This window comes from Dermochelys coriacea, chromosome 4 (genome assembly GCF_009764565.3).
Source record: "Dermochelys coriacea isolate rDerCor1 chromosome 4, rDerCor1.pri.v4, whole genome shotgun sequence".
NCBI lineage: Eukaryota > Metazoa > Chordata > Testudines > Dermochelyidae > Dermochelys > Dermochelys coriacea.
This window is the reverse complement of record NC_050071.1, coordinates 52,445,465-52,472,309: the sequence shown is the minus strand read 5'-3', so window position 1 is coordinate 52,472,309 and position 26,845 is coordinate 52,445,465. Positions and strand designations below refer to the sequence as shown.

General features: G+C 42.5%; 1 protein-coding gene across 3 annotated transcripts; it reads right to left on the bottom strand.

Moving 5' to 3' along the window:
• Positions 1 to 1,068: 1,068 nt before the first annotated feature.
• NOCT (nocturnin) lies at positions 1,069 to 20,884 on the bottom strand. Of its 3 annotated transcripts, none has more exons than XM_038399293.2 (3): positions 20,011 to 20,884; positions 4,713 to 4,982; positions 1,069 to 3,372 (listed from the first exon to the last, which is right to left on the bottom strand). In XM_038399293.2, the coding sequence occupies exons 1-3, from the start codon at positions 20,270 to 20,272 to the stop codon at positions 2,537 to 2,539; spliced, it is 1,368 nt and encodes a 455-aa protein (XP_038255221.1). In that variant the 5' UTR covers positions 20,273 to 20,884; the 3' UTR covers positions 1,069 to 2,536. The 3 variants fall into 3 exon arrangements, with proteins under 3 accessions (XP_038255221.1, XP_038255225.1, XP_043369219.1); XM_038399297.2 differs by lacking the exon at positions 20,011 to 20,884 and adding an exon at positions 13,186 to 13,288; XM_043513284.1 differs by lacking the exon at positions 20,011 to 20,884 and adding an exon at positions 10,575 to 11,385.
• Between the last annotated feature and the right edge of the window lie 5,961 nt (positions 20,885 to 26,845).

Genomic DNA, 26,845 nt, shown 5'->3' with positions numbered 1-26,845 from the left:
CCAATACCTGATTGCAGCAGCTTCTACTTTTGGAATTGCAATTTGCTGGAAGATCCAGCAGGGAAGAATAGGCGTTTGGCTTCTGATGATACTGGGGTGGTGTTTTTTTAAATTTTAATACTCGGAAATGAAAGATGAAATTTTGAAAGGAAACAGCTCTCAGGTTATTTGGTTGAGTTTTCACTGAGGAACTGCAAATTGCTGAGGTTGATGGCCCAAGTTTAAATGACCTGTGATTCATGAGTAAGTCTCCACAGTGAAAGTGAAGGGTCATACTACGTCTGTGACCTACACAATTCTGTTGACACCCAGGCATGTTTTGCACTGGGATTAAGGACACACAAAATTGTGGCTCAAGACACTAGTAGAAGAGTAGAACTTTAAAGACTTTTCAGAGAAGAATCAGAGAAAGGCAGGGCAGAATGAGCTTCTGTGATTCTGGTGAAACAGAGCAAGCAGGTAGTGGGGTAGGAATGCAAGACAAAGCAGTGGTCAACACAATATCAGATAGGAGGGTTTACCCTCCCACTCCAACCATTCCTGTTTGGAATGGAGGGAGCTAGCCAGTGGGCACATATCTGCAGCAGAGGGCCCCTATTTCACACCATCGCTAAGTGAAAATGCTCACCTCATGAGCAAGTAGCCACATTTGCTTTTTCAAATTGATAGAATGCAAATACCTGCTGACATCTGGGAGAGGGGGAAAAAGACAGTAATTTGCTCCAGCTCCATTGCCTTGCTAATGTGGAACTCGGTATGTCAATTAGGGTCACTAAAAGAAGGATATAGCCATAGCCTATTGTAAGGTTTAGATGCATTTGGCTGTACTACCAGAGAAGGCAGTTCGCCAGCAAAAACAAATGCCAATTTCTCATGAGTTTTCTTTGTGGGTTCTGGATGCCTTTTGTTCCTGCCTCACCAAATGAAGTCTATAGTTTCGTGGTGGTGGTAACACTAACACGAGGACTGGAAATGTCACCACCACAGACAATTTCTGAAAAATATGTCTTAGAAAGTTGTGATACTTGGGCACTTTACCAAGAAGACATTGCACTGATAATTATTTTAAAAAGACCATTTATTAATGTATCTGGAACACTTGCAATTCATAATGGGCCAGTCACGTTACTTGAAATGAAATACTGCTTTGGCTTGGAATTGCCCTATGTGTGGTTCCTTTTCCCCCCAACCCCCCAAAAGTCAGCCCCATGGCTTCCCCCCTCCAGCCACCATTCCCCCCCTTCCCACCCCTACTTTAACAAAAACCATCACTGCTGTATTCTCAACCCATAGCTACAGGGCCTTCTTGGTGAAAAAAAGCACTCCCCAAGGCTGGCAAGAGCTACTTACACTAATATTTTTCTCCCTCCCATAGTTCAAATGCATTGCTAGAGTTCCAATTACCCACAAAAAAGAGAAACTCAGGACTGCTGCCAACCCTTTTTGTCCTGTGTTTTATAATGGCAGAGGCAGAGCCATCAGTCCCTCTCAATACATTAAGTTTATCATTTTCTAAAAATGTCAGTGTTAAGTCTTCAAAATATGCTACATACACAAAAAAGGCAGGGGGAGTGGGGCTTAACATGAAGATCAGACCTTTATCCAAGCAGTTAGTAAAACTATGACAAGACTAAGTAAGACTCTAAATTTAAACCATTCAGCAATGTGTGGCACTAAACTGACAAGCAAAATATTCCTGGATTAAGTGTGTCCTTTGAAAGGAAGCACAGGGAAGATAGTAGTTACAACTTTGTGTCTCTATAGCCATAAATGCATTGATGCAGGCACATTTTCTGCAGAACTGAAGGTGCTACTACATCATACACTATGATCAAGTCTTCTCTCTTAGGCACTTCTACTGGAGTAGGCTTTACATCACATTACATGCTCTATGGAAGCTGCTATCAGTTCTTAAAACACAGATTAATTCTCCCATCTCAAATCATTTCAGAATTACTAGGGCCTTCCTAGATCTGCTTGTGGTGTCTGAAATGTATTAAGTTTCCTACATTTAGACTTCACACAACTTGGTCAATTGCATTGCTTACACATCAATATAAAAAATAAATAAAAACACTTGTATAGTCAAGCTTCTTACCCTTGTGTGTGTGCACCAAGAGGAAACATTAAAACTTGCCCTGACAGCATGCTAATTTTGTTTGTTTACATATTCACTGAATTCTTAGCTTGAGAACTAAAGGCCTGAACATTCATTTCAGGATTGATTCAGTCCTTAGACAAAGGAGTTAATGAAAGGAGAAAGAACGCAGTTTCCCCTCCAACTTTCAAACTAAGATGTGGCAAAGCACACATTGAACAAAACCATTGCAACTCAAAAATTGGCAGTCAACGCCTTTCCCCTCCTTTGGAGGCTTCAAATTATCAGGTCTGAATATCAAAGTTACTTCCAAGAACATGCCTGAAAATATATTAAGTCATCCATATACCCCCATCCTTAAGTAAATCCAACCTCATCAGAAGTTTCCTTAAAAATGGTGAGTTAAGACACTGCAATACCATATGGAGTTTAAACAAGTTATAAAAGCCTGTCAGGGTCTTGATTAAAGCTGAAGTCACACACCAAAGACAGGTGGTCTGAAGGGTAATTGAAGGATGGCAGCCTGTTGGGTCCAATTTGTTCTTCAGTCAGCAGGCCAAGAGCAGAGTTTACATTTAAGGCATGCTGGGAATACCAGATATAATCCAGTGTGTGCCTGCACTCTCCAGAGGGCCGGATCTTCCATGTAGTGTAAGGAGGTTCTGATTGCCCATCTACACTCAGCAGCTTGTAAGCACTATTCAGGTTGAGACTGGAATTAGAGAATTCCTTGTAAACTTCTTCGGTGGGCTCTGCATTGAAGTCTCCACAAATTATTAGAGGGACCTCTGCTCCTTGAGTAATATTTTTTAGGTTCTGTAGAAGATCACAGCCTTGTGCTGATCGAAATCTCTCCCAACCAGTACGAGCTTTCAGATGAGTGACTGCAATGCAGAACAGCTTCCCAGTTTCACTGCATTTCAGCGTCTGGGCTATGGCCACTTGGTTGGTTTTTAGTTTCATTGCAGTTAGACGGATATTAACACTGTTGATCAATGTAAAGCGGTCCTTGAGAAAAAACAAGGCACAGCCATCTGGCCCATTGTTATGTTCCACATCTAAACAGGGGGACCATGGCTTAGGGAAGAAAGTACACTGGTAGCCTAGCCGACTAAGGAGTGGCTGAAAGGTATCAAAATAATGGTCCACTTCTTGCAAGCACAAAATGTCTGGTTGGTATGCAAGGATTTCCTCCAGAATGAGGCACTTCCTTTCTTCCCACTTGAGAGCTTCCATGGGGCACTGAATGAAGTTGTCCTTGCCTTCTCCAAGAGCTGGAATGAAAAATCCATCATTACCTATTAATTGCCAGAGCAAACCAGCCTCTCCCAAACTTAGACTTGTGTGAGCCTGTGAAAATAAGGGACTCCCTTGTAAACATATTGCCAGCTACGGGTAAGTAGTATGCAGATTTCTACTCAAAATCTGGACCTAACCCCAAATGGATTTAAGGGTTAAGTTAAAATTAAATGTGGTTTATAGGACCTATTGTTTCCATTTTGTCAGGAGAGTTTATTACCTTGCTTTGTAGGATACATGTGTGCAAAAGTTGTGGTATACACCAAGGCTATGGATACCAGACTGGAGTGGAGCTGTGGCTCCAGAATACCCAGTTGTAAGTACTTGTCGCCACAATTTTCAGGAGTGACTACTGATTTTGGATGCCAATCTGAGATGCCTTAAAGGGGTGTGATTTTCAGAAATGTCTGGTAAGAAAAATATAAACAACCTCTACACACCGAGGCCTTGGTAAAAGAAGTTGTCACACAGAGCACCCCAAAAATTACAAGTTGCTTTAAACTAGATTACTACATGTGGCTGCTATGTCACCTTGTAGTATTTCTTGTTAAGTCTCTTCCATGCTATTGCATTTACTCTATCATCTGGAAGGTGTTACAAGGTAGAAAGGACTCCAGATAGGAGAGCCATTTGACAATATTCTTCATCTCAATATAGTCTTTTCAAAAGTTAAAAAAAACTGTGCAGAGAGAAGGGGAGATGAGGCCCCTGTGCCCAGTTTAACCCTCGGCACTGTGTGCACAATGTGGAAAATACCACTATAAACACAATTATTCCAGTCAATTATTCCACTTCAAATGTGCTTTTCCAAGCAGCAATAACCAAGACAAATGAAAAAATTCCTGGAACTCTGAACCAAGTTTAACTAGGTTTTTTTTTGTGAATACGTTGCCACAGGATGATCTGAATGTGTTAAGTCAACTTCAGAAGAAGAATTATAGAGGGCAAATCTACTTTTTGGAGGTCACTAAGGATCCAATACTGGGGTGCGTCTCAATGTAATAGGAGATGCCTTGTATTCACATAAAGATGGGGAGACAGGAGAAGTAGCTTCAGTTTTATACGTACAAGAAACGGAAATGTTTGTGTGACTGTTGTGCAGGGAAGGTCACATGAATTCAGACCCAGAAGTTTTCTATTTTTGCTATTTCTTCCGAATTACATTTGCCTCTACCCTAACCCTCCCAATTCCACATATTTGTACTCTTTGCAAACACACTATATCTACATTAAAAAAAATACATACAATTCATTTTCAACAGCATCTAGCTCCCAGGGGACTGCCTCAAGTTGGAGATTTATATGAGGTTCATACCTTGCGCAAGAATGTTCCACTGCATGACCCTAATGGGACGATGGGTGCTGGTAGAATCTGCCCTCAGGTCCACAAAGTCTCTCTGGAGTCGGGGAGGGCGTTTTTGAAGAACTGCCTGGCATTCTTGAAGCAGATCTTTAGGATCTATGGGATCCACCTGCTCAGAGTCTGACTGTTCCAAGTATTCCCGATGCTGGGAGGCAGCACTGCTGTTCAACGTCTTAGCAAGAGCGCTATATAGCCTGCTCGTACTGTTTCCCATGGAACACGCTGGAAAGAAGGAAGTGACAGTTCAGCATCAGGTATGATTAACTCCCCCTCCCTATTTTCAAATACAGGGTCGATCTTTCACCTCCCAAGTCAGAGTAGGCTAGTGAATCGATGGTAGTACTGCAAAAAGTCCAGAAACTTCTGACATTTGCCCTCACTCTATGGGAATGTTTCAAAGGGCTGCACAAAAAGCACATAATCAAAAAAGACAGCTAGGATTCTCTCAAAGTTATGTTTTCTTACATCTTCATAGCACCTTAAGGGGAACTGATTAGGCTCTTTAATTTTTAAAAACTCCACAATGAATACTACGGCTAATAGTTAGATTTAAGTTACAAATAAATGCACTCATGAACAAGGAATCCCACAGCACTTTGTTTCCTGCATAAATCATATTTTTCGTCCCTCATTGTAGATCTTTGTCACACACAGGCCCATAACTGGGTCTTGCCAGGTTGCGAGGTATGTAACCAAACAGGTCTGATGGTTCCTGGGAGTATTTATTCTTGGACAGAAACCAAGAGACCAGCAGAAACTGGCGTCAAGATTCTTCCTCCCCATATTAGCACGATTCTCCAAAAATGTTTTGTCATGACAATTCTTTTCAGCTTTTGAACCAAATAGGACCAAATTAAATGATCTTCAATTTTTCCATCCATTTCCTTATATAGCTTTGTCTAGAGGATTTTATTCACATTGTGTGGGCACAGTGTAAAAATCTGACAAATAGGGTTGACTCACTGTGTTGATCTCCATCGTAAACCAGCCACAGAAAAGTTGGGTGTGTGAACACACAACCATGTCATAGGTGTGCAAACTGCTAAGAGTATTCTTCATACTGTAGCCTTCCACCTCAGACAATTCAAGAAAATAGAGGCAATAGAATGAAGTATAGGAGATTTCTTAGAAGTGAAATGCTTTCGTCAGAAGATGCAGCAAGGACCAGTAGCTATGAAAGGTGCTGCTAACTTTCTGAAAGCAAAGTTCTGCCTTGTCTTGTACCTCATACCAGTGGGATTGCCCAGGGTGTGAAAAAAATGTAACATTTGCCCTAGTAATGTTCGGGAGAAAAGTTATGCTAACATGGCAACTGCTACATCAGAAGTTATTTAAATTCTGGGATTCCCTCGGGAGGTGGAAGACATTCATAAATTTCCCAACTAACTTGTATCATCATTAGAGTTGGCTGAAAGAAGACAATTCTATTTCACTGCAACTTGAGGTTTAGAAGTGTATTTTCATTCCGGGATAGAAAAAAACCAAAGCCTTTTGAACAGTTTTGCAAAAACTGAATTGTGCCAAAATGGCTGGTTTTAGAGCAAAACCAGTGCCTTTGATTTAGGTAGATGTTTTGGGGGTACCCATCACTTCTGATGACACTCTATAGCCTGGTGGCTGGGGTATTGGCCTGGTATGTGGGAACCGCAGACTCAAGTCACTGCTCTCCCAGATTTAGAGCATCACTCTGAATGTTCCAGCCAGCTCCTGTCACCACACCAATGCACTGTACAGACAGCATTGTTCACTTTGCAACACAAACCTCAGGGGAAAAGGTACATTTTAAACTTGAGCAAAAATGAAGTGGTTGCAGGAAAGGGACTGAAAACTTCAGAAGCTTGAAGAGCTTGAGTATGAGCTGCATATCCAACCTTCATCCTAGATATGGGCTAAAGAAACACCAAGCCTACATCTGTTTAAGTGTTCCCTATGAAAACTCTTATAAATATTTTGCATCATGTTTCTCTTACGTTGTACAGAGCTACTGAGTTTTGCTTTCCATCTACCCTACTTATTCTATTTAATCACAGGTTTCAGAGTAGCAGCCGTGTTAGTCTGTATTCGCAAAAAGAAAAGGAGTACTTGTGGCACCTTAGAGACTAACAAATTTATTAGAGCATAAGCTTTCGTGAGCTACAGCTCACTTCATCGGATGCATTTGGTGGAAAAAACAGAGGAGAGATTTATATACACACACACAGAGAACATGAAACAATGGGTTTATCATACACACTGTAAGGAGAGTGATCACTTAAGATAAGCCATCACCAGCAGCAGGGGGGGGAAAGGAGGAAAACCTTTCATGGTGACAAGCAAGGTAGGCTAATTCCAGCAGTTAACAAGAATATCAGAGGAACAGTGGGGGGTGGGGTGGGAGGGAGAAATACCATGGGGAAATAGTTTTACTTTGTGTAATGACTCATCCATTCCCAGTCTCTATTCAAGCCTAAGTTAATTGTATCCAGTTTGCAAATTAATTCCAATTCAGCAGTCTCTCTTTGGAGTCTGTTTTTGAAGCTTTTTTGTTGAAGTATAGCCACTCTTAGGTCTGTGATCAAGTGACCAGAGAGATTGAAGTGTTCTCCAACTGGTTTTTGAATGTTATAATTCTTGACGTCTGATTTGTGTCCATTCATTCTTTTACGTAGAGACGGTTCAGTTTGGCCAATGTAGATGGCAGAGGGGCATTGCTGGCACATGATGGCATATATCACATTGGTAGATGCGCAGGTGAACGAGCCTCTGATAGTGTGGCTGATGTGATTAGGCCCTATGATGGTATCCCCTGAATAGATATGTGCACAGAGTTGGCAACTGGCTTTGTTGCAAGGATAGGTTCCTGGGTTAGTGGTTCTGTTGTGTGGTGTGTGGTTGCTGGTGAGTATTTGCTTCAGATTGGGGGGCTGTCTGTAAGCAAGGACTGGTCTGTCTCCCAAGATCTGTGAGAGTGATGGGTCATCCTTCAGGATAGGTTGTAGATCCTTGATGATGCGTTGAAGAGGTTTTAGTTGGGGGCTGAAGGTGATGGCTAGTGGCGTTCTGTTGTTTTCTTTGTTGGGCCTGTCCTGTAGTAGGTGACTTCTGGGTACTCTTCTGGCTCTGTCAAACTATTTCCCCATGGTATTTCTCCCTCCCACCCCACCCCCCACTGTTCCTCTGATATTCTTGTTAACTGCTGGAATTAGCCTACCTTGCTTATCACCATGAAAGGTTTTCCTCCTTTCCCCCCCCTGCTGCTGGTGATGGCTTATCTTAAGTGATCACTCTCCTTACAGTGTGTATGTTAAACCCATTGTTTCATGTTCTCTGTGTGTGTGTATGTAAATCTCTCCTCTGTTTTTTCCACCAAATGCATCCGATGAAGTGAGCTGTAGCTCACGAAAGCTTATGCTCTAATAAATTTGTTAGTCTCTAAGGTGCCACAAGTACTCCTTTTCTTTATTCTATTTAAGGAACTGTTGCTCCCTTCCCGGAAACTTTGACAACAGAACCAGTGGAAGTCTCTAAATAAGTAGTCTCTGCTCTTCCCTCTGAGGAGGTGAATCCATGAGCATACGTTACATAACCTCTCTCTGCAGTTATGGCTGTGGAAGTTAAGCAGCACTGGAGAAGCAGATAAATTCATAGTTCCTCATATGCTCTGAGATCTGAATTGCACAGCTTCAGGACAACTATTGTTTTAGGACTCCTGTCTCATACGTATTTGAGATACACTGCTGAAAAGTTCAGCTTCTCCAGAATTAAGAATTCATCTGACAAGCCCCTCACCACCTACATATCTTCTATTAAAGAAAAAAATTTCTTAGTAGTCAGATAAGTCAAATACTTTTCACCTAGCTATTTATATGGTGTCCTTTTATTTTAATGAAGCAGCCAGTAGCAGCATCATTGCTGTACAGCAAGAAGAGGAAAGTTTCAGGGGCCAAACCTTCCAAAGTGGGTACTCAGGATTTACATGCAGAATGTGCACATTTGAAAGGTACTTCATTTTTGGAGCACCAGAACTGATGCTATTTGAAAGCCACAGTAAATTTGTATTGCAGTCTTTTACAACCAACTCTACATTGGTTATTTTAAGAGGACTCTACTATTAGTATACTACCGCGTCATGTACTGCAAGTTATTTTCAAGAATTTCCTACTAGAGCTAAACCCATCTTGAAGAGGGTGAATATGCAGATGGCTATTCCCGCCTCCAAAATCACACAAAAGAATGCCAATTCACCCATCCTAGCCTCAGAGAGATGGACCTGGCTTATAGGCCCTGTTGCTTTCTACTCATTAAACAGTTTATCTTCCCCTGCCCCTTCCAAGCACCGTATCAGCAACAGAATTTACATTTGTGGCTTCAGAACTTTACTAGGTGAGGTTATTTTATATCACAATAGCCCTGAAAACCCCAGCCAAGACTGAGGCCTGTTGTGCGGGGCACTGTACAAGCAGCCCATCCCTGACCTAAAGGGCTTACTGTCTAAACAAACAAGACAGACCGACGGTTGGTGGGAAAGAGACTCATCCAAGGTTACACAGCAAGTCAGTGGCAGAGTTAGGAACAGAACTCCGATCTCCTGACTCCCCAGCCAGTGCCGCTTCTCTGCATGACAGAACCTAAGCAGCAGGAGGTGAGAATCCTGTCAGATGTTGGCCCCGTGTTTTGCTTATTAACAGAGGGATAGTGGCAGGTTAGACAGCTACATTGTTTCTGAAACAAACATTGTTTCATTTTGGCTGAGGGGGAAAAGGGAAGAGTCTTATTCAGGGGTGCAGAGTTAGAATTTTTTCCCCATTACAGTCCGAGGTCACAGTGGAAATCCAGTAACTGAGTTCTAGGGAATAAGCCCAGCAGATAAATTTCAGTCAGAGCTTATTTCATACATAGCACTGTACCTTTGACCAAGAGGGTGCTTATTATGCACTCTGCCACTCATGGATCCACTCATAACAGGCTTCCTGCCTCGAGACCGAGGAGTAGGGTTACTTATTTACCCAGGCTAAAGCCTTCAGTGATCAGAGTAGGAGGATAGACCCTAACTTGCTTTGAAATGCTGGGCAGCTAGGAGCTCTCTCTCTCTCTTCCACCCCTCCCCACCTTTGGTCTTTTTCCCCTCAAGGTCTATCTGCCCAATTATTCCTATTTCCCTATTTCCCGTTTCTGATTGCAAACATTTTACTTCTGCTCCCATAGCACTTCTCACTACCCCACCATAGGCCCCCAACAGCCCTCTAGCACCAATGATTCCACCTTACCATACTCCGCAATCCCTAGTAACCCCATCCTGGCAGCCTTTTCACCTGTACCCTGCAAAATCTGTGCTCCCCTTTTGCCCTGCAGTCCTCTTCTGCCCACGTCCCACAGTTAGCCACAGCACTCCTTCCGCCCATTCTTCTTCCACATGGCCCCTGGAAGACACTCCCCATCTTTGGTCCTCCTTTGGCAAGGAGGTAGCTTTCTGGGCCCAGCTCTGCCCTGCCTTCGCCCAGTGCAGGGACAGAAAGCAGAGACTGGAATCTGCTGCCAAGAGGTCAGGCTAGCAGGCATTCTGAACACAGTGCTAGGTACTCTGACTGAGGAGGCAGTACCCCCAGCACCTCCCCGTAGTGACAGGACCCAAACAAAGGTGTGTGAAGTCGTGTCAGAAGCCACCCGCATGCCGGAGTCCTACTGCCATTGTAAAACCACAATAAATATGTTTTAAAAGAGTGTCCAGGAACACAGCTATGGAACAATTACACTGGACATCTGACAGTATCTGGTGTCTAGGCAAACTGATCAACTTGGGGGGGAAGTCGCATATTATCCCCCATCTGAACTTACACAGGGAGGAAAGAAAGCGAGGAAGGCCCAGGCAGAATGGGCAGAAGACCGTCACAGAGGATACTGAATGTGCTGGCATCACCTAGGAAGAAATACCGCTAGTAGCGAGTGACCATAATCAACGGAGAAGCTGGAGTGCCCAATGTGACAGTGGCACAAGAGGAACTAGGGTCTATGGTAATCTTAAATGTTACTTTTTTTAAAAAGACTAATTTCCCAAGATGACCATGTTCCTTTAAATCCTAATGAGTATTTTAGTTTAATCTAATCCAATATCTTTAGGTTGGCTCCCAGGGCTATGCGGAACCAAACAAAATGACTAGAGATGTTCACCCACTTTCTGTTCAGCTTTTTATAAAACCAGAGTGTCATGATGACTTGCTTGACTAGAGCCCTAGTTGCCATTCGCCTCTCTGACTACCTTTTTTCATGTCAGATCTTACAAAGGGACCGCTTCATTACCTGCTAGAAAAGGTACTAAAATTGTGCTTCTATTCTGAAGAGTACATAAAAGTGGCACCTTCTTACCCATGAGATCTGCTTCTTGTATAATCACACCTGCTGTCTTTCATGACAAAAAAAGTGTTAACTTTCTACTCATATTAGCCTTGCACAGTCAAAACAGCTAAGAAGGTTCTGTTCTCTTTCACACCAACAGAATGGTTTTGGTCATTTCAGATAGTTATACCCATGGCTTTAATGGGCTTGCTATGGAATTGCAAGAGGTCACTAACAGCATAATTGTATCTGCAGAGCCTTTTACTCCTCAATGATGTGCAAGAAGGAAAGAAATCATCTTGGTTCTGAAAGCCCAGGATTAGTCTGCAGGACTAACAACTAAAAACTCCCACTTCCCCACCTTTTAACTTATAAACTGATGATATTTGATATGGAAACAGAGAGAAACATGGTGCAATCCCCTGTCCCTTCCATCCCCTCCCACCCAGTACCTTTGCAGAGCAGAAACTGTGTTAAGCTTACTGCTCTGCAGTTTCCTGGATCCAGTGGTGCACAGGCGACTCAGGGGAGGGACACAAATGGGGGGCACCAGCTAAAGGGGGGGGACATAACCCCCCCCCCCACGTGACTCCTCTCTGCCCAGGGCCCCTGTGTTCTCCCCATCCCACGTTACCTGGGCGGGGGGGAAATCTCTGTCCTCCCACTGCGCTGGATACAAACTTCTGAACTGCAGGGCTCTCCGGAACTGCAGCAGCGAAAGGAGCAGAACGTGGGGCCACCGGGTGGCCCCACACTAGCAGCTCCTCTGGTGCGGCTGTATTACCCCCAGTTCTTCCATGCAGCTGCATCTCCTGTCTGAGGTCTGTACAGCCACGCAGAAGACAGGGTTGGAGGCGGGGGCAGGACAGCCGTGCTGGAGGAGCTGCTGGTGTGGGGCTGCCCGGAGGCCCCATGTTCTGCTCCTGTGTCTTTCCGGGGTACCGGCAATAAATATCTTAATGGTACGGCATACATTACCATACCGCCCTACTTGCACCACTGCCTGGATCATTCCTCAGTACAACTTCCCCTTTTTGTTCTGTAAGAGTAGATATGATGTTTACCATTTTCTACTTTTTTTTGACCGTACCTTTCCTCCGTACTTTCTCTAGAATGACCACCAATGATTCTGGTGCTACTATTATTCTGTACTACAGTAGGTCCCATTGTACTAAGCACTGTATAAATATATTACAATACAGTCCCTGACCCAAAAACCTTACTATTTAAATAACTTTCTGCTTTAGCATTCCAGTATAAATTTTAAATCATGTCTTGCCTATTTAAATACATTCCTGTTGTCTAGGTGTTTGGGTTTTTTTTTTTTTTTAAATCTATTCTTTCGCAACTGTGCCTTTCCTCTACTTATAGTATTATTATCTGGATAGTGAAATACTTTTCTATAAAGGATTTCAGCCATTGCTTCTCCTGATCAAGCAGCAGATCTATACTTTAATTATAAAAAAAGAAATCGGTCTGACCTTCTACACTGGAGGAAGTGGATGCCTCTCCCCCAACAGATTCTTTGCAGAACTGGCTTTCTCATTTTTTGTTTACCATTGAGATAAATACGATTACACAACATATTTTTTAAATTCTGATATTTACTAGTGGTTTAGAAGTAATATAGCAGGTTGGGTACTTAAAGCTTCTGGTAGGATTTAAAGCCCCATATAGCTGTTAAAATTAACATCGTTTAAATATATTCAAAAATAACTGGTTATCTATACATGCTCTCCTTTCTCACAGAAATACATGGAGATGCTGTCTTACAGCTGTCAGATACCTGATTAACTATATAAAACATTTACTAGTTTATACATATGTGGAAGCTTCTAAATACTTCCAGTATTACCCAAGAGCAGTGCTTAATTAGTGATGGGGCTTGCTAGGACTCAGACCCAGCGCCTCTAGGCTGGCAGTTTGTAGCCCCGACCCAATGGGCTTCACGGGTCAGTTATGAAAGTAAGAAAATTGCTTGAGTCCCAGCCCCTCTTTCACTACAAATTAAGCACTGCCAAGAGCTCAGCATTTAAGTTGAGCACAGGTTTTGCTATACTCCAACAGAATTCCAAAACAGTAAACAAAGAGAATAGTTATCTTGCGTACACACCTGCTAAGCTGCTAGGATGCACCAGTGCCAATACAGTAAACAAAGTTAAAGGGTGAAAGGTATATAATGTGAGCCCTTACATCACATGACCATTCTTTATTGAACAAACTAGTCAAGTAGGGACATCTAGTGGCCACTGGCAGAATTGCTTCAAACAATCAAAGCTAGCATGGAAAATATTTTTGGTTAAGTGGTTACAGTGAATTTTATAGTAAAGAGCTAAGCTAAATAAGCTATTACAGTGACCAATACGCTGAGTGAAGAAAAAGATTCTTGAATGAAATTTTTTCTTATGCTTCTTAGTCAACATATAGGCTTTGTGGACAGCTTTAGTACCAAAAGATGAGCAACTTGAACATTCATCATGTTAGAAAGTATTCTTTATTATAACAGTGGCATAAAAAGAAAAGGAGGACTTGTGGCACCTTAGGGACTAACAAATTTATCTGAGCATAAGCTTTCATGAGTTGCATCTGATGAAGTGAGCTGTAGCTCACGAAAGCTTATGCTCAAATAAATTTGTTAGTCTCTAAGGTGCCACAAGTACTCCTTTTCTTTTTGTGAATACAGACTAACACGGCTGCTACTCTGAAAAGTGGCATACAAGTGACTTCAATAGAGATTATAGTGAACGCACTTTCATTATAACCTCAGAACATATATTCATAACTTTTTAGAAATCACCTTAGGCTGAAAGTTTTTCAGGTTTTGTCTTGACCCAAAGTGAGTATTTTTTGGAGAGTTTGAGAAAAATTATTCAAAAGAGGTGAATAGATTTAAGAGGGCAAAAGAGATTATTTTTGTGTTCAAACCTAAAAAGTAGCTGAGATTAGACACTGTTCATGTGTCTAGTAAGAGATCTAGAATGTATACAGATTTTGTCTAGGATAATAAATTAAAATCTTACCAGTGAACAAATCTAACACCACAAACACACCATATGCAGAATGATACTGCAACATCTTTAAGTCCAAGTAATTTTTTCTAAAGGCCAATCAAAATATTTTGGTTGATGTTTATTCAGCATTTTAGGTCTCAACATAGTTCTTGCTGTACTTTGATCATGTCTTTCAAGAGAGTCTTTTAAATTGCAATGTAATGTTTTTGCCTTTGAACTGCCTGATAGTTTGAAGAGTTCCTTGGGGGAAGCCCAGACAGAGAACATACAGCAGAGCCAAAAAGAAAGCAGAGGAAAAGGATAGAAAAAGAGACATTCTGATTAATTGTTAAAGAATTTAAGGGGACTGTCCTGTGAATTTTGGAAAAAAATGGTAAATAATCCTTGGTGTCAAGAAATTTGAGAGCCAGAGCCATAATTTTACATATCTATCACTATCCTGACATCTACCCTGATGTGTTCTCCACGGTGATGAGATGCACAGATCATAACTTAGATTTTCCTCAGATCTTTGTCTGGTACATAACACACTGTCCACATTATCAGACCACAAGTCATATGTCCCTCAAGCACCCTGGAAAATTTTACCCCTAAATTGAACATGATGGACAATGTGTCATGTAAAAGACAAAGGTTTGAGGAGAATCTAAGTGGTTAAATTGGCACAGCTAAGCTAATAGGCTCTTAAGTCACTCAGGCCCTTTTGAAAACTTTAACCCTAAATGCTGGACTTGAAAATATAGTCTGTTATTCAGCCCACCAATCTAGCTCTGTCTGGTTAATAAGACTGACAGAACACAGTAGAGCTCCCATAAAAAAAGCAGGTTGTTCAACAGCACTTATGGTAAATGACCAGGGATTTGAATAGTTTCTTCCTTCTATTTCACTTGTTAATACAAAAGTCATTCCCGAAGTAAGAGGCTGAGTTTAATTACTGTAACACCACTTGGGATGCAAATTGGCACAGACAGCTAGTTATGCAAGAACAATTACACAAGTTATTATGGATAATTTGGAGATAAGAAACAGATGTTTCTATTTGGAGTGAAACATGTTTAACTAAAGCAAATGTTTCTTTAAACTGAGAACACTAATTCACACAATAAACCTTTGTTTCTACTTTAGACTCACAGCTCTCTCTAATGTCTCCCATTCCCACAAGTAACTGGCGGCAGTTTCAGAAATCCTTTCCACCTACACTAAGTCTGTGCCTGTTTGCCTCAGAAATGACAAATCTGGGCAAAACTATTCAGAACATTGATCACATTGCTGCTTTCTGTGCAAGGGTATGTGAGGAGATCGCAGCTGAAGTCACCTAAGCCATAAATTGAAGACAACACCTTGAAAGATATAGTGTCCATGTAACCCACACAACTCCTGGGTATGGTGTTCTGTCCCCACCAAGACCACTTAGAGATTAATGAGTCTGACAGCTTTAGCTAAAGCCATGTGGCTTATGCAGTAAAAGCTCATGCATTTAGCTCCAAAGGTCCCAGCTTCAATCCTGCCCACCAATGACCAGGGTCTGTCAGCATTACAAGTGGGGCTTGTGTGGGATATCAACTGGGAAGCCTTTGAAGCTTGGGACGTACTTCCTTTTTCTTCTAGTTCTTGTCAAAGTTTTCTCTTTTGTTTATTTGTGTGCTCCCTTTTAGTAGATCTCACCTCAAAAAGGAGTGTGGCATAAGAGATGCTCTTTTTTCTACCACTACAAATAATCCCTTTTATTAAGGGTGTATTTAATAAGGATTCATACCAACAACCACAGAAAAATTGATCTTGTATATAAGAGCCCAATTCAGTATCTTTACCCCAACCTGGGACCCCTGGAGCTTAGTATATGAGCCTCTACTGCATGAGCTAAAAGCCACATGGCTCTTAGCTAAGGCTGTAGCAGACTCATTAATCTCTAAGTGGTCTCCTTGCCACTAGAGGGGACATCATTATGCACCTCATCCCCCATTCAGCAACCCATATAAATTAGGATAACTGAAGCCAATGGAGGTACACTAGTATAAGAGAAACAGTCAGGATCCAGATCTTCAGCAAGAGACCAATTGTAGTGCTCTCCAACTATGCAATATAGTGTATTTCTGAACAGTCATAATCAAATTCTGCTCCTATCAGGTGAAGTGAGGCACAATTTCTGTAGCAGATCTAGAAGGAAAAGGATAGCTACCCCTGATAATCTGAATTTTCAAAAGGAGATCAGCTTTTCCTGTAAAAGCTCTGCTAACCGTGTCTGCTAGAGATGGGCTCTTGTTTCTTCTAACAAGAGCATGGCACCACTGAAGCCAGGTTATTTGGCCTCTCCCAGACTCAAATTGAACCAACTGCTGCTCTGTGAACTACACAGTATGAGGAACTATGTATTGGCCACTAATTTACAGCAGGAAACAGTTAACTGCTCTAAAGTTCCACAGTCCTTGGATGTACAATACCAAATTTATTCTTCAGCTTCCATGGTGGACTGATTTAAGTCAAAGTGATTTAAATCATCAATTTAAATCTGCAAGCAGGAAACCTTATTTACAGAATTGATTTTAATCATATCTTGCATTAGTACTTTTATTTTTCTAAAGAAAGGCTGATTCTCCATGGTTGGTAATCATCAAAACATGCTGATTTGCAAGTAAATATAGCCTTTGAACTAAATTTGGTGCTTTTTTTTTTTACAATCCAGGATACACTATATCTTAACACCTTTAAGTAATTATATCTCTGTTTATTCAGATTCTCAATTTTTATGTTAGAAAACAGTGAATGATACACTTCTTATTATTAGATTATTTTCTTACTTCTGATTTGTATCAAGTTCTGCATGGATGGAAATTCAAATTCAATTTAAATGCTTAAACAGCATTTTAATTTTTTCTTATTAAAGAAAACTACCTTAAATGTGCTGGATACATAAGAAAAAGTATCAAAACATGTTTTGCATTTAAAAATAACTGATTTTCTAAACAAAGGAAGTAGGAGCTGCAGTTAGTGAACTTAACTGGTTATTTCTATTTACCATGTCCTTCAAAATTTTAGAAATAGTAGATCTCATCCTCTCACACCCAGTTTTATTCTTGGATTTGATTCTTAAAGCTTTCCTGATTTTTCAGCTCACATTGGTTTCTTACCTTTGAATCAACTGGTCACAGAACTGAAATGAAGAAAATCTTCTCTCTGCATCTGCAGAGGAAGCTACTGCTGACAAAAGCTGGGTTACTAATTCAACAAACTCTAGCTCCAGATGCTTAGTCAGTTCTAGTACTTCCACTAGTTCAGTGCTTCAGCTTTCTTTAAACTATTGGCAGCAAATATATATACTGCTTAATATTTTTTGTATTTAAATGATTAATAGATAAGTAGTTGAGGCCTTAGCATAAGCTGTCTATTTCAAATTTAATTTTAAATAGGTTTATTTTTTAAAAATAAGCTTGTATTAAATTTAGAATAAAAATGTATTTTTTTCATTAAAAAAAATAAATTGATTTTTATCCAACCTATCAGCTTCCAGTGCTGACCCTCTTGAATGGCCATATCCTAGCGAGGGTCAAGACTTGACCTATCTATTTTGGCAGAACTCAACCCTGTACCCCCAATCCAAGATAATTCAAAATATTATTAATTTAACAGGGAAAAAATCAGGATATTTAGGTTTTTAATGTGTTATTGTCTATAGATTTATAGAACATCTTCAGGGCTCAGCAAAAATAGTAATATATGCTAAGTGCCACCATTAGCAAAGATTAAGACTCAATCCTTCAGTTTACTCCACTAATGGGGTTCCATTAAGGAGCACTGATCCACCTGGGTGGAACCGGTTATATGACTGGGGCACAAGTGAGACTGATACAACTGCCAGTGAAGTCAGTGGAAAGACGCAGACTTAATTAGGAGTTGGTCAGTCCCCAAAGCAAAATAATCAGCATACTATAAAAACTCATGAATTTAACTATTTACAGCAATGATTCTCAGCCCGCAGCACGTAACTGCAGCCCATATGACCTCCTGAGGGCTGGAACTAGGGGAAGGACCCTTGCTGTAGGCGCAGAGCCGGCAGAGGTGGGGTGCCAAAATGGGGTGGTGGAGCACCAGCCCCTGGCAGGATCGGGCCAAGAATCATCAGCTGGAGGCTAGGGTGCTCAGCACCCCTTAATCCCACAGGATTGCAGGTTCAGTGACCCCGGCTGGAGTAGGCTCCCCAGCACTAGGACCTCAGCAGCAGGTGGGCAGAGTGGGCTGCATGGCTGAGCTATATGCAGCCAAGATAGAAGACCAATGAGCATGGGTATGGGGGCACAGAGGCATGGGAAGAGGGTGCAACCAGTGCATGTGTGACAGACTCTAGTTGGGGACTGGTGGCTGGGGGCAGTCCATGGATGGGGGGGAGGGTTGAGTGCTGGGGGACAAATCTTTGGAGGCATGGGGATAGTTGCTGGGTTGGGGGCCTGGATGCTGGAGGGGGCAGTTCCTGGCGGAACCATTCTGCCCTGGACAGGGCACCGTGTCTTTGCAGGGCAGGCATGTGCGCCAGCCCCGTGTTTTGGGGTGGGTGGGTGCTGGATGCTGGGGGGGCAGTCCCAGGAAGGTTGGGTGATAGGGGGTATTCCCTAGCTGAGGGTGGGGGCAGTCTGGGGACAGTCATGGGCTGGGTGCATGGGTGGCAGTGCTCCCCATCTTTACAGGAAGGCTACTCAGCCACGCTCTCCGGGTGCTTAGCCCAGCCATGCCATCAGCATGGAAGTGAGGGTGGCAATACATCATGCCATACCATGCCACCCTCACAGTAAATTAATTTGAATAGTGAATGTTTTGACTTATTTTGCTAGTTTAAAATGCTCTTGGTAGACATTTGCCAGTGTTGAAATGAAAGGTACTAAATTGATTTGAATTGTATTGTTGTCATATAATAAATACTAAACCTTGTATTATTTTTGTAGATGTAGAGGTTTTGTGTGTGTGTGTGTGCGCGCGGCCCAGAGTGGTAAATAGGTTGAGAACCTCTGATTTACAGTCTGAATAACATTCCTATAATTTGTTTACTGATTAAACTTTATACCTCTGCAGTGCAACTATACTAGGAGTTTGCACTGGAGTAACTTTAATTACACCAGCACAGTTATTAGTCTAAACAAAGCCTAATATTGCATGTAGAAACATGTTTTGTTTTTGCTTTTTAAAGGATGCTAACTGCAAAAAATCTAGATCAAAATATGCAAAGTCTTATGTGCATATTCATTCAAGTGAGCAAATTCAGACGTAGGGCATTCAGTCTGATCTTCTTTCACCACTTGTGTACAAGAATTATCAAGTTTGAGAACAGATCATTTATGTTTTTAACCATATTGTGACACAATACCCGGACATGAAGTGGGTGAGGATATACCAAGAAGTTTTAACTCTAAATATCTTGAGTTTTATAAGTGTGACTCAGATGTTAAAGAGCAGCACTGGCCAAAAATTTAAAGTTGCAAGAAGTATGCTTCTAGAGAGACCAAGAAACATAAGTCTCGGTGGATCTTTTTAAAATTCCTTTTTTAAACTTAAACGTTCAGAAGATTTATAAATTCCGCTACAGTGTTTTCAACTAAAAATCATATTAGCACCTGGCTCCAACAGGGAGAGCCATAAAGTGAAACTAGCTTAAAAAAACTAAGAAAAAGTATTTTAATCGACCGGGCAAAATTGCGAAAAATAAAAAAAAAAAAAATCAACGATCAGTGTGAAAAGTAAATCTGATTTAAAAAAAAAAAACCAAACAACCAACCACCCCGCACTTTGTTTTTTTTTAATCTTTTGGAAAAAGAGGAGGTTTTTGTTTAGATCCACACCCCATGCCTTTAAAACCAGCCTACGTTGGCCGGGATTAGAACGTTCTAATGCCCACGTTCCATCCATGGAAGCTTCAGCCCCCGAACGTTCCAAACACTCACCTGCTCGGACACTCGCAACGCCTGGACCTACCGCTGCAGAGCACTGGCCGGCCGAGGCCCCTTGGTGACAGCAACCACAGCGAGGCGCGGCAGAGGAGGAAGGGCCGAGGAGGGCAGGCGGGGAAAGCGCTCGCTTCATCGGAACAGGCGATCGGAGCAGCAGCAGCAGCAGGGGCGACGAGGAGGTGGGGGTGGTAGTGCCAGGGGCACAGCAGAGAGTGGACAGGGCCGAACACAGGGACCTAGCAGGGCTGCGATACATAATCCCGCTGTCCCCCGGAAAAGCTAGACGAGGGCACCAGAGAGCTGCCGCCGTGTGGAAGGCTTGCTGGAGCGGCGTGCGGGGTTCGCTCACCGGCGGCTGCCGCCAGCTCCTCCTCTAGCGTTGGCTGCCGGGCGGGTGTCACTGGGAGGCCCCACACGTACACATGGGGGCGAAGGAGCCGGCGCTGCGCAGGAACAGAGGCCGCCCCCAGCCACGCAGCAGCTTCTCGGGAGCTAGTTCCCGTTAGCACCCTCGCCTCCGGCTCCCACCAAGGCGGCGGGGACTCCAAGGAACCGGCTCGGCTCCCAGCGCCTCCCACGCATCCGGCAGCTACCAGCGCTGAGCGCAGGGGCGGGGAACGCTCCCCGCAGACTCCGCTCCCCTGATGCAAGCCTGGACTCGACGGGCTGGGACTCCTCTCGTGTGGCGCGGGCTTACCGGGCTGCAGGCGGCCTTTGGCTGGACAGGAGGGGGCCGGTGAGCCTGCCTGGAGCCGCGCGATTGCCCGTGCGCCCCCTCTGCCGTTGGCTGGCGTGGGCTTGCTCGCAAAGGGTTTCCGAAACCAAGCTCTGCAGTTGACATCACACAGAAAGAGGAAGCGGATGGCCCGGCGGGGAATGACTGGCTGGGAGGGATGTAGGGTAAAGGTGGGAGCATAAATAGCCTGCGGCGGGGGCGCTCCAGCAGACTAGCTGGAAAGGAAGAGAAATGGTGTCTCACGCTGGAAATTAGCTGACTTGGAAAAGTAAAAACTCTTCCAAATGTTCTGTTAAAACAAACCCCTCTCCCCTGTGTATGCCCTGGCTTGGATCCCTTCCCCTATTGGTCAAAAAGAAAAGGAGTACTTGTGGCACCTTAGAGACTAACAAATTTATTAGAGCATAAGCTTTCGTGAGCTACAGCTCACTTCAAATTTAGATGCCAGCACTCTAGAAGAGAAGGATACTGACCTATTGGTCAGTATCCTTCTAGAGTGCTGGCATCTAAATTTGCCAGAGCCCTGTTCGGTAGTACTACCTTGTGGATAATCTAAGCACTATACCCAGAGGTACAGACTCTCTTTCCTCGCCGTATGTATTGCATACTTTTTTTTTTTTAACATTAGCTTTAATACATTTTTTTAAGGATTTTGGTAGGTGAGCTGTCGCTCACGAAAGCTTATGCTCAAATAAATGTGTTAGTCTCTAAGGTGCCACAAGTCCTCCTTTTCTTTTTTTGCGAATACAGACTAACACGGCTGCTACTCTGAAACACATTTGCATGATTTCCCTCATTTGTAAAAAGTAACAAAATAGTCCTTATGAAGTTTTTCAGTGAAGTGACATGCACACTTTATGGTGCTGTGTGTGTCCATCCATAGTAATAATAAGTGCTTCCACGGGCAGAGTTGGGGGGGGGGGGCGCATGGGAGGGCATTTCCCCCCAAGCCTCAGGCAGGCAGCCTGAACCTGCAATGTAAGGAGTTCTGCAGAGAAGACAGGAGACTTGCTGCTCCCAGATGGCACCCTGAGGCAGAAAGTCAGAATTTTGTTTATAAACAGAGTGATTAACAAGTGATTAAGACAAGAAAAGGCTGTTAGGTCGATTCCTGAAGTTAAATGATCAGTCCTAAGCTTGGTGAATTGTAAAGAGTAAGTAGCCTAAATGGTAGAGAGTAATTGTAGATTTTTCTACAAATCGTTTCAAGTGTTGTATTCAAGAGATGCTAACAAAGTTGCTAATATCTTTCTTTGAGAGGATAACTGATTTTTTAGACAAAGGAAATGAAGTAGGTCTAATCTACCTGGACGTCAGTAAGGCACTTGACACATTTCCACACAAAAAGTGATTAGTTAATTTGGAGAAGATGACGATTAATATGAGAATTTAAAAAGTGGATAAGAATCTGGTTAAAGGGAAGATTGCAATGGGTCATCCTGAAAGGTGAACTGTCAGCTAGAGGGAGGTTACTCGTGAAGCTCCTCAGGGATCCATCTTGGGACCAACTTTATTTAACATTTTTATTACTGACCGTGGCACAAAAAATGGGTGTGCTAATAACACTTGCAGATGACACAAAGTTGGGAGGTATTGCCAATACCGAGGAGTACCAGAATATCATACAAGAAGATCTGGATGATCTTGTAAACTGGAGTAATAGAAATGGGATGATATTTAATAGTGTAAAGTGCTAGGTCATGCATTTAGGGACTAACAAGAATTTTTGCTATAAGATAGGGATTTATCGATTGGAAGCGACCAGTGGAGGAGAAAGAGCAGGGTGTATTGGTTGATCACAGAATGATTATGAGCCATTGATGTGATGCAGAGCGGCCATGAAAAAGGCTAATGCAGTCCTAGGATGCATCAGGCAAGATATTTCCAGTAGAGACAGGGAAGTGTTGGTACCATTATACAAGGCACTGGTGAGATCTCATATGGAGTATTATGTGCAATTCTGCTCTCCCATATTTAAGAAAGATGAATTCAAACTGGAATAGTTGCAGAGAAGAGCTGCTAGGATGATCTGAGGAATGGAAAACCTACCTTATGAGAAGAGACTCAAAGAGCTTAACTTGTTTAGTCTAACCAATAGAAGGGTGATGGGAGATATGATTACTCTGAATAAATACATCGGAGGGATAAATACCAGGGATGGAAAAGAGTTATTTAAATTAAGCATCAATGTGGACCACAGAACAAATACATATAAAATTGACCATCAACAAGTGTAGGCTTGAAATTAGGTGAAAGATTTCTAACCATCAGAGGAGTGACGTTCTGGAGCAGCTTCCCGAGGGGAGTTATGGGGGCAAAAAGCATAACTGACTTCCAGACTGAGCTTGATAAGTTTACAGAGGGGTAGTAAGACAAGACTGCCTACAATGGTGTGTGGTTCATCGGCTGGAGATGGGACACTAGATGGGGAGGGCTCTGAATTACCAGAGAGAATTCTTTCCCAGGTGTGTCTGTCTGGTGGGTCTTGCCCACGCTTAGGGTATAACTGATCATCATGTTTGAGGTCAGGAAGGAATTTTCCCCTGGGTCAGATTGGCAGAGACCCTGGGGGGTTTTCACCTTCTGCAGCATGGGGTCACTTGCAGGTTTAAACTAGTGTAAATGGTGAATTCTCTGTAACCTGAAGTCTCTAAACCATGATTTGGGGTCTTCAGTAACTTAGCGAGAGGTTAGCAGTCCATTACAGGAGTGGGTGGGTGAGGTTCTGTGGCTTGCAATGTGCAGGAGATCAGACTAGATGATCACGATGGTCCCTTCCGACTCTAGTAAGCACATCTGAGTAAGAAAATACATTACAATTTTAAACCTAACGAGTGTTCCATAAGTGACTTGCCACAAGATGTCAAAACATGTTAGTATTAGAGCTGAGTGGGTCTAATAGTTATTTAATTTTCTTTCTTGATATAGGAATTAGATACAATGCTCCAGTCAGATATTTTGAAGTTATTATCTGCAAAAACACTAGAGTTTTCATTTGCCTAAGTACCTCCTGGAATCACTGTTAAAATTGCATGCCCCCCGCTCCCATCTGAAATGGTGCCCTTGTGGGCAAACACAGAATTTGTGTCCCCCTCCCTCCCCCAGTGTATGCAGCCCTTCCAAATATAGAAGTCAAACTACCCCTATGCTTCTGACAGAATTCACCCTGGGGTCAGTACTGGTGGTGGTGGGGTCCTCAAATTTTTAGGATTTGATTTTTGTTTGCAGATGCAGTGGTATTCAGTGTAAAACTGCACGAGGTGTTTTTTGTTTTTGTTTTGTTTTTTAATCTTGGTAACGTTGCAGTCAGGAAGCCACGGGCGGCTCTACCAATATTGCCACCCCAAGCAGTCGCCACTGAATTGCCACTGCCGCAATAGCGGCGGAGCTGCCCAAGAGCGGCAGAGCTGCCGCCCAAAGGCCGCCGCGGCAGGAAGAGCAGCAGAGCTGCCACCGAATTGCCACTGCGGAACACGGACTGCGTCTGTCACCCTATTCTCAATGCCGCCCCAAGCACCTGCTTGGAAAGTTGGTGCCTAGAGCCGGCCCTGCAGGAAGCACTCCAAAGGCTGAAGTACTTCCAGAGATTTTTAATAATTGACATTTTCTTTTTTCATATGGACAGGAGTGTATTTTCTGCCAAGTCTAGTGTTGCCCATATAAAGTAATAAAATGAAAATATAACTTTACATAATGATCAGATTGGAAAGATAAAACAAATCTCATCAACATTTTATTTTTTGCCTTTTTAGTTAAGGAAAATATAACTGATAGCAAATCCTTATCTCCCCTTCCCACATCTAATAATGCTTACACCACGGTAAAAATTTACAAGAATTAAAAAAAAAATGTAAATCTCTTTTCTAAAACCTTGTTGCACCTGATCTAATCAGGTGTGTAACTGTTACTAAAAGAAAAGGAGTACTTTTGGCACCTTAGAGACTAACAAATTTATTAGAGCATAAGCTTTCGTGAGCTACAGCTCACTTCAGCAGGTGGGTATTGTAGTTGTAGGAATGCATGATAGAGATCTTGTAGGTGTTTGTCTCTGTCTGAGGGGTTGGAGCAAATGCGGTTATATTGTAGAGCTTAGCTGTAGACAATGGATCGTGTGGTATGATCTGGATGAAAGCTAGAGGCATGTAGGTAGGAATAGCGGTCAGTAACAGATTGACAGAGCCAGAAGAGTACCCAGAAGTCACCTACTACAGGACAGGCCCAACAAAGAAAACAACAGAACGCCACTAGCCATCACCTTCAGCCCCCAACTAAAACCTCTCCAACGCATCATCAAGGATCTACAACCTATCCTGAAGGATGACCCAATCACTCTCACAGATCTTGGGAGACAGGCCAATCCTTGCTTACAGACATCCCCCCAATCTGAAGCAAATACTCACCAGCAATCACACACCACACAACAGAACCACTAACCCAGGAACCTATCCTTGCAACAAAGCCCGTTGCCAACTCTGTCCACATATCTATTCAGGGGACACCATCATAGGGCCTAATTACATCAGCCACACTATCAGAGGCTCGTTCACCTGCGCATCTACCAATGTGATATATGCCATCATGTGCCAGCAATGCCCCTCTGCCATCTACATTGGTCAAACTGGACAGTCTCTACGTAAAAGAATGAATGGACACAAATCAGACGTCAAGAATTATAACATTCAAAAACCAGTTGGAGAACGCTTCAATCTCTCTGGTCACTCGATTATGGACCTAAGAGTGGCTATCCTTCAAGAAAAAAGCTTCAAAAACAGACTCCAATGAGAGACTGCTGAATTGGAATTAATTTGCAAACTGGATACAATTAACTTCGGCTTGAATAGAGACTGGGAATGGATGGGTCATTACACAAAGTAAAACTATTTCCCCATGTTATTTCTCCCCCCCACCCCACCCCCCACTGTTCCTCAGATATTCTTGTTAACTGCTGGAAATAGCCTACCTTGCTTGTCACCATGAAAGGTTTTCCTCCTTTCCCCTCCTGCTGCTGGTGATGGTTATCTTAAGTGATCACTCTCCTTACAGTGTGTATGATAAATCCATTGTTTCATGTTCTCTGTGTGTGTATATCAATCTCCCCTCTGTATTTTCCACCAAATGCATCCCATGAAGTGAGCTGTAGCTCACGAAAGCTTATGCTCTAATAAATTTGTTAGTCTCTAAGGTGCCACAAGTACTCCTTTTCTTTTTGCGAATACAGACTAACATGGCTGCTACTCTAAAACCTGTTACTAAAAGCTAAACGGAAAACAAGAAGTTGACAGTGAGTCAAACTATCTGATAGGCTAATGTACAAAGTGTTGTCTAGAACAGGGAAATGGAAATTAGAGATCATGGTCTCTATTCTTAGATCTGCCACTCATTCATGAGGTCACTTGAGTGAGTCACAGGCTAAACTTACATATTTGGATGCCTAAAATTAAGCATCTACAATCCCAGTCCTACAATGAGCTCAGCATGGGTGGACCCCCATTGAAGTCAGTGGGGACTCCATGTGGGCACAGAGATTTGCCTCTGTGGAGATCATTGCAGGATCTGAGTCTAAATCCTTATGTATGCATGATAACCTGGTAGCATCCTAAAAATAGGTGCAAGATAAACTTCGTTTAAAAAAAAAAATTCCCACAGAAAATTTTGACTTTTTGTTGAAAATCTGAAAGTTTCAGATTCTTGATAAAAATTTGAAGGTTTCTATAGAAAGCAGACATTTTCTGTGAAAACTTTTGTTTAAATGAAAACACAATTTTCTACTGAAAAACAGTTTAGAAGGAACATTTTCAACTGGCTCTAGTGCTAGAGCTGAGCCCAAAGATGCAGTGTAAAATATTTACTAATAACTCATCCAGGCAGATGATTATGCTAGCTCCAAGCAGGATACAATAAGAAGCCTCCCTGCCTTCATTAGGAAGAAGCTACAACCAAAATTCACCCTGGAAAATTCAGACTCCACATTACTTTCTGGAAACTTCACCCAACAAGGAAGTCTAAAAATAGAAAAGTGAATAAAGCACAACCACCACTGTCTGCCTACTGCTGGTGTCAGAGTGCCTCCTTCCATATCCCTATGGTCTGCAG